Source organism: Filicampus tigris, chromosome 2 (assembly GCF_054856515.1).
Source record: "Filicampus tigris isolate MCC_2025a chromosome 2, RoL_Ftig_1.0, whole genome shotgun sequence".
Classification (NCBI taxonomy): Eukaryota; Metazoa; Chordata; class Actinopteri; order Syngnathiformes; family Syngnathidae; genus Filicampus; species Filicampus tigris.
In genome coordinates this window covers 6,622,479-6,630,674 of record NC_141218.1, presented here as the reverse complement: position 1 = coordinate 6,630,674, position 8,196 = coordinate 6,622,479, and the positions used below count along the sequence as shown (strand labels likewise).

Genomic DNA, 8,196 nt, shown 5'->3' with positions numbered 1-8,196 from the left:
TTATCTGATCAGGGCGCTCGCATTCAGGTTGCACTTTTCAGTGCGAGGTTTTATTTTGCGAGTGTGAGAAAGGAGGCTTCCATTTGAAGTTTCACATAAATAGAAAGTCATATTACAAAAAGCTTTGTGTGTTTTGGGTAAATTGTGTTTTTTTTTTTTTTTTTTTCGTTTTTCTTAATATTGTAGCATAGGGATTGGCAACTGGCGGCCCGTGACCACATTCTGAGTGGCCCCTTGATAGAAAAAAAAAATAAAATAATAATAATAAAAGAAATATATTGAAATCTTTTTGTTGTTTTTTTTTTTACAACCCCCCAAATTCTTCAAAAAACGCTGATGAACACTCAACATATAGTTTCCATGGGGAGAAATTAGGTGGAAAAAAATCTGAGAATTGAAAAAAAAAAAAAATCCCAAAATATGTGAATCCGCGTGTGCTGAACTGCAAATAAGCAGGGGTCCACTGTAGATTTAAGTTGTAATATCACCAATCACCACTAGATGGCAGACTCGTCTTAATTGCACTTAAACTGGGTCTTCTACTGACTGCACTATACTACGATGTGAATAGGCCTGATAATTTTTTGAAATGATATGCAAGTCATAGTACCTCAATATTGAATTTTGGAGTGAGTTGATTATTTTTTTTTTTAACCTACAAAATGAGTTCTTGCACATCATGTTGGTTTCTTGTTCAGCAGTTTTGTGCCGTCCTTGAATGATCTTTTTTTTTTTTTTAGGCAAGAGCCCTTTTCACTGGGGAAAAAAAATACAGTATGTGGTTATTTTCTTATTATTTGTTGACTTCAAAGCTTTATTGTTGGGTTGTAGATAGTGGCTCTTTTATACACGCATTGTAAAATCTATCATGCAACGCATTTTGTCTATTTAAATTGGCCTTTTTTTTCATAAATCTGGTTATGACGTGAGTGGTCCTATGTGGCCTCCCAGTTGCACTGATTAAAAAAAAAAATGGTGGCCCCCTTCGGCCTTTACGTTGCCCATCTCTGGTGTGGTAGTTGTACAATACAGAAAATCGTTAAAAAAAAAAAAAATGCTGCCAATATCACAAAAAAATCGTCACCTATTTTGTTATGCCTTTATTTACGTTAGCTTAGTGTTTGCGCATTTTACACGCCTTAACTTATCATTAAACTGAGTGGAAGAAAACAAACAACAAATGCATCGATAGCATCGTGTCAAAGTTGCTGCGGTTGAAAGATTTCACACGTTATTAACGTGAGATTGGTCGCGATCAAGTTGCAACAGGAAGAACAAAAGTGTGTTTGTCAACTGGAAATGTTTAAATCTGATACGCTGGTGGGGAAAAAAAAAAAAAAAAAAAAAAAGGATTCCGGGACAAATACTTTGTTTGTTTCTTCTGCAGCTGTAAAGCAAGGTCAAACCCGTTTGACTCATCTAGCTTGCATGCCGAACTCTGTATCAACTAGAAAAGTGTCCAAACGCTTATCTGCTAACGATGTCTTTCGGTAACCCGTCGGACCTTCATGGGACCAAAAAAAGTGTGGGCTTTGAATTGATGGCGTGTTACCGGGGATTACATGGTCACAGCTGGAGTAAAACCAATTCTCCCAGTGGGGGGGGGGGGTGTCTGCCCACCCTTTTTGAGGGACCCTGGTACCCCCTTGCCTGCTTGAAGGGATCAAAGAATGTTGTTTGGAGAGGGGGGAATCACTCCAATTTGGAGATAAAGCGCAAATCCTCTTAGTGAGGAGGAAATGTCTATTAAGTCATTAGCTTTGTAGGGAGTACATTCAGCCACGTGGAGGCCATCCAAATTCATCTTATCAAGCAATATGACAATGTCATTGTTACAGTCAACGAAAAAAATGAAAACTAATAATGTAGGACATTTAAATAAAGATGACAGAATGAGCAAAAACGACACCATGATTGTCGGATTAAATGAAAAATCACAACTTTAAAAGTTAAGCGCAGAAAGGGTGTGCATACATTCGTGCAGTACATCCACTTAAATTCAAAATGAATGGTGTGACAATACAACTAGATTTAATTAGATTAAATGAAAAAATGACATGTATAACAAAAGAATTCAAATGTAGGGAGTGCATACAGGCACGCAGTAGCCATCCAAATAAATCAGATAAATGGGAACTTGTCAATCAAAATTAAAATGACAAAAAATAAAATCTAGGGAGTGCCTAAAGGCATGCAGAGACCATCTAAATAAAGAATATAAAATAAATAAATATACTCGTATGAATAAACAATGACAATGTTAAATATACAATTTTGGGAGTGCATACAGAAATGCGGAGGCCATCCCCTCCGAAAAAAACCACTAAAGTGAATTGTATTGAAGTAAGTAAAATAAAAATCGTAAAATATATATTTTTTCAAATTACCATTTAAAAAAAGAAAAGAAAACACAGGGAGTGCATACAACCACGCAGGACATCCACTTACAGTAAATACAAAGCCATATGACAATACAATTGAATTTCATTTCATTTGATTCAATTAAAAATGACGTGTAACAAAAGAAATAAAATGTCAGGGGTGCACACGGGAACATGGGGGAGGGGGACAACATCCGAATAGCTTCATAAAATAAATGATATCAAAATGTCATTGTTAAAATGAATAAAAAAGACGTTTCATTTTATGCTAGCTCTAAAAGTAATTGCTTCAGGGAGTATATACAGGCAAAATAAGAGAAGATAAAAAATTCAACGCTCCAACGGCATTGGATGGCGGATGGCGCGATAACAGCGAGGCCCCCACATTTGCTTGCCTGATGATGTTAGTGACACCCGCTCGGGATGCGTCTCGTATGATCTCCCTGGCCGGCCAATCGCGTGGCTTCATCTCAAAGCATCTTTTGTGCCAGCGGATTATTTTGCTTGGGGGGGGGGGGGGGGGGAAGCAGCGCATGCACAGGTACTGTTTGTCGTGCAGGTGCTGCAGGCCTGTTCCTGATAAGATCCGCCACTCGGGGCGGGATGGAGCGGGCGTCCAAGCGAGGAACAGGTGAGCGGTTGCCACTATCACCCCCTTGTACAAAAGAAACCCTTTTGGTTCCACTTTATAGTTAATGCAAAATTTGATTGCCCAACTACTGTGTAAGCAGTAGCGATGCTGGGTAACCATATTTTTCAGACCGATATCAGTACGAGTATTCACTCTTTGAGTACCAATACCTTTAGTGCTTTGATGCACCGTATTTTTATATATATATATATATATATATATATACAGATTTTTATTGTTATTCTTTTTTTTACTTAAGTATCGGTGGCTGGAGGAAGCCTCCACGAGAACCCAATACCTCGAAATAAGGCCGGTATCGGTGATACGACACCATGTATCGGTATTCACCCATTCCTAGCATGCAGTCAGTGGCCTCGTACAAGCTGCGGCCAATCTGCATTTCCTGTTCTTGTGGTTTCCAGTCATTAACCCCCATTTTATATATAAGACAGAGCAGCGTTTCAATCGTCTCATAAACCTTGGTGTGCCAAACCTCTTCTCCCGAACCGTAAGCGTCTTTTTACACTGTCTTTTAAATTTAATGCAGTGCAACGATTCAATTGCTTGGAAAAAAAAACGGTCGTTTGTCATTCCAATTCCTGCCATTTGAACAGCCGTGGTGGGCGTGGCTGGCGTAGCCCCCATTTTTTAAATTGGCCCAATTGATGGCGGGCGCCCTGTGAAATATACCCAGCAACAGGTAGCCACAATGCAGTGCTCGCAAGGCAATCTGTCGTTTGTAATCGGAGGAAGTGGGGAGCCCGTTTGAATGCGACGCACTGAATGAAACATGTGACAAGGTGTGATTAGTCCAACGCTAATCACACGGGCTCGCTTGTAAACAGATGTCGGGGGGCTGTTGTTATTTCCCCCCTTCTTCTTCTTCTCCTCCCCAGGCTAATTGGTTGGGGCAGAATAACCAGGTAGCTAATGAGTGGTTGCTTTGTTGTCACCATTGTTGTGTTCAAATCATCCTACTGGTGACCTTTGATTGCTCACTAGCGCCACTTAAGGGAGGATTTGGAGCAAGCGCACCTCAGTGTTGCCTGAGGCTTTTGCCCCATGCAAGCCTACTTAAGAATAGTTTTTTTCTTTATAGTAATTAGTAACCCCCAAAAATGAATAAAAAAAAAAATGCAATGAATTTTTCAAAATGAAAATATGAATTACATTTTATTTGACTCTTTTAATACAAATCAATACAATTTTATTTATACAGCGCATTTCGTAACAGCTAGAGCTGTAACAAAGCACTTTGCAGAACAATAAATAATGAACAATAAAAGCATAACAACCTACTGTACTTCAATGGTATGTGCTGTATGTAAGAATTGTAATAAATATATGCCAACATATTGTTTCGATTGGTAAAGGGTTAATAGTAGATTATGAATGTTATCAATTACCGGTACATGTAGCTTTGGGTTAACATTTTATTTGATCTTTTTTTATTTGCAGATTGTTTTGGTCCCTATACCCTGAGCATGAGTGAGGTCCACTGTCTATGTATTTGCTTTTGCTTTTTATTTTGCTATAATAAAATATGTTTTTCATGAAACACAGGTGGTAAATGGGAAGGGGGGGGGGGCTGTGTGAAAAAAACAAACAAAAAAATATATCGTTAAAAATTACACTTGTCAACAGCAAATTTACATCAGAGATGGTTTTTGTGTCCTTAAATGTAGTTTTGATGCCGATTTTAAAAAAATGTCTTTTTTTCAAGCACATCAGATTTGACCTATAAAATCTTGCGCAATGCGGATTTTATCATGTGTCCTAATTCATAGCGATGAGATTTCAGAAAAGGTTAGGTTGCTGAAGCTAACCCTTCATTCATAAATATTACTATATCTATTATTATTATTATTATTATTATTGAATTATGCATTGTAAAAAGGTGATGTATGTACTACAGAAAAAATGAGGGCAGATTCGGAATCAGGACAAAAAAAATCATCCTGAAAAAATAACTTACATCTCAAATTAAAAAAAAAAAATTGTCAAAATTTGTTGGCACTGGAAAAAAAAAATCTGCGAATATGAGAATCTGCGGGTGGGTTTATGGGGGGGGGGTCAACTGTCCTCTGCTGTCTGCAACCAGGTTGGCATTGCAGATGAGAATTTCTTCTCAACTTGCCATACCTGGATAAAGAAAAAGGTCAAATGAATTAAAAAAAAAAAAATCTGGCATGGACTCCAGCTATCCCTTCACCGTAATTAGGATACGTGTTTTAAAAATGTTTTATACATTACAGTACGGTGCTATTTTTCTGTTGTTTTTTTTTGGGGGGGGGGGGGGGGGTAACAATGAAGAGGACTGGACGTAGGGCCCGGGGGGCGAGGCTTCCTCTTCAGGTGTCTGGTTACGTCCGCCACCACCTGTGGAGAAGCCTTAAAGGTCCGTTGCAGCGTGCCTGCGCCACTCGTCCACTCCTCGCAAGATGGACGGCAGCGCCAGACCGCTGGGCCTGAGCGCCCACGACCTGCTGCGCCCTCCGCCGCCCCTCTTCCTGCGGGCCTCCCTGGAGCGGGGGTACCCGCGCACCCCCAAGTGCGCTCGCTGCCGCAACCACGGCGTGGTGTCGGCGCTGAAGGGCCACAAGCGCTTTTGCCGCTGGCGGGACTGCGTGTGCGCCAAGTGCACCCTCATCGCCGAGCGGCAGCGGGTCATGGCCGCCCAGGTGGCGCTCAGGAGGCAGCAGGCGCAAGAGGAGAGCGAGGCGCGTGACATCCGGATGCTGTACCCCGGCGGGGGGCCGCCCTTCGCCGCCGACGCGCGCGCCGCCACTGGTCGCCCGCCGGATTTGGACCTTTTGCCAACCGACACCTCGAAAGATGGTGAGAGTGAAGTTAACCTTTAGTTGTCCAGAAAATGGATTCATGCAGTATTAGTTGAATACAGTGCAGTTGTATTTCACTTTGGAGTACACAAAGTTTGCATTTCATCATTTAGAACTGCTTTTGCATATTTATCCATTTAGAAATTTTACGTACGTTATGTGCAGTCCATATACTTTATTTTTTTTAGTTTTACGGCGTAGTGTTAATGTCCAAACTGCGTAAAGTTGCAGAGGCTTACAATGATGCTAAATATACATTTTTACGAAGAAAACTCATTATTACTGTACATGTTTTACTGTCAGGGGTCTCCCATGGGCCATTTGCAGCCGACAGGATGTTTTTTTTGCAGCCCCCCCCCCCCCCACTTGACATCAAAGTTTAATGTTAGTACAGCCCTGGGTCTTTTTGTATGCGTGTTTTTTCATTTATAAGCTACCACAGTTCAAGCTCATGACAGCTTTCGGGGGGAACGTGACACTAAAGTGACACCAAGTGTAAACGATCTGTCACAAAGTCACAGTCGTGTGTTTTTCAAAAGCTGCCGTGAACAGAAATGTTGGCGACAAGAACAGACAACTTCAAGAATAACAGCAGATGGAATGTAACAGAGAGATGAGAGAGAAAACCGGGTCACCAAAATTTTTTCACATTCTGTTGAACCGTTCATGTTCTGAATTGTTATTAATAAAGATTGAGAAGATTGAATTAGTTGGGCTTTTTTGTTTCGTAGAACATTTGATACGGCTCAGACTTCATCTCAAGCTTCGTAAATTGAGTTTGAGACCCCTGCTGTATATTCATGTTGGTCATTATGCTGGCACTTTTTGAGGTGGTACCCGGTGGAAAAATATTAAGAACCGCTGGCCAACAATATTTTGTTTCCTTACAGCTGTGTTGTAGTGCCAGAAGGGTGTTTGTGTTTAATAAGTATGATGTTTCATCCCTTGGAGAAATTTGACATAAAAGCACTGGCGGAACTAAGGGGAGGGGGGGACACAGGGGCACTGCCCCCCCCTGAGATATGCTTGGATGCCCTAAGAGCCAGAACAGACTTTTGGGTATTTTCCCATTTTTTAAAAAGATAATTTTTTCCACATTTATCCCCGTCCCCCATAGGGAACATATAAGGAAGATTTATCAGCATTTTCTGAAGAATGTATGCGGTTTGTAAAAATGTTTTTGTTGCGCGGACCCCTTGCGATATCCATGATCTCCCCAATGAAAAAAATCATCGCTCCGCCAGCTCGTAAAAACGAAAGGCCGACTGGAATCCTCTTATTGAATTGTGCCGGGAATTCCGTGCCTTTGCTCCACTTGATTTTAAGACATTCCTTCCTGTTCCAGACGATGGCCTGAGCAAGTACCTCTACGAGAGCCCGCGGCGGTCGTCCTCGGACGTCGAGTCGGGCAGCGAGTCGGACAAACCCAAGGACTCCCAACGCGACGCCCCGGAGTCAAGCGGCAGATTGTGGAAAGGCGACGGGGTGAAACCCGCCGGCGATCCGACCTCGCCTCACCCGCTCAGGCCTTCTTTCGGGCCAACCAAGTCGGCTTTCGCGCCACTCTACATTCCGCCGCCGGCCGCCGTAGGGGACGGCGTTTACGGGCTGAACCCTCGCCTGGGCATCAACCCCTTATGCTTGGCCTACTCGTCGGCAAACGCCACTAGCATGGCCGGCTTGATGACGCCGTACGTCACCTCGGGCTTGATGCCGGTGTTCCCGCTGCGTCCTCCCTTGGACGCGTACTCGTTCCCCGGCGTGATCCGAGACCTTTCGTACCTGCACGGAAAAGAACTTTTGTGCAGTGCCGGCGTGTACAAGCGCCTCGCCACTGACAAGTGACTCCATCGTCTTCGCATGTTTACATGTAAATGTTGTAAAATAAATCATATGCAAATTTGTTTTTGTTACTGTCTTTGATTCGTGGCATGAAATGTATACTTAATAAAACCAAAGAAAGAAAGAAAGAAAGGCAGCGAAGGAGCAGTGTAATTTTATGCAAGATTAAGACATAACGAGGCAGATGCTAGGCAGTTTGTTTGGCTATTTAAAAAAATAAAATAAATGCCTGATGCCAGTCACGGCTGTTCCAGTGGGTAGCAACACGCATGAAATATTTTTATGAGGACAGTTTATACAATTTTTTTTGTTTTGGTATACATTTTAGTAGTAGTGCTTGAACAAAATAGAAAAAAATACTCAACTTTCGTCTCTTTACAATTCTTAATTTTGAGTGGAAGTTCGTTTTTTTAGGGGTGACTTCTTTTGACTAATCGGAAATTACGGTGGTGTCATGTGGCCTCAATTTTGCGGCAAGTGGCAACAGTCTGCGGCTGTGAGA

At 41.9% G+C, this 8,196-nt stretch overlaps 1 protein-coding gene across 1 annotated transcript; it reads left to right on the top strand.

Moving 5' to 3' along the window:
* Nucleotides 1-5,397: 5,397 nt before the first annotated feature.
* On the top strand, nt 5,398-7,755 carry LOC147151065 (doublesex- and mab-3-related transcription factor A1-like). Its single transcript, XM_086023739.1, has 2 exons — nt 5,398-5,850; nt 7,198-7,755. The coding sequence occupies exons 1-2, from the start codon at nt 5,454-5,456 to the stop codon at nt 7,695-7,697; spliced, it is 897 nt and encodes a 298-aa protein (XP_085879865.1). The 5' UTR covers nt 5,398-5,453; the 3' UTR covers nt 7,698-7,755.
* The last annotated feature ends 441 nt before the right edge of the window (nt 7,756-8,196 follow it).

Excerpts from the sequence above, each read along its gene's own strand:
- LOC147151065 (XM_086023739.1), top strand. The coding sequence starts at position 5,454 with ATGGACGGCAGCGCCAGACCGCTGGGCCTGAGCGCCCACGACCTGCTG. Across the intron at positions 5,851-7,197 it reads AACCGACACCTCGAAAGATG|ACGATGGCCTGAGCAAGTAC; the intron begins GTGAGAGTGAAG and ends TTCCTGTTCCAG.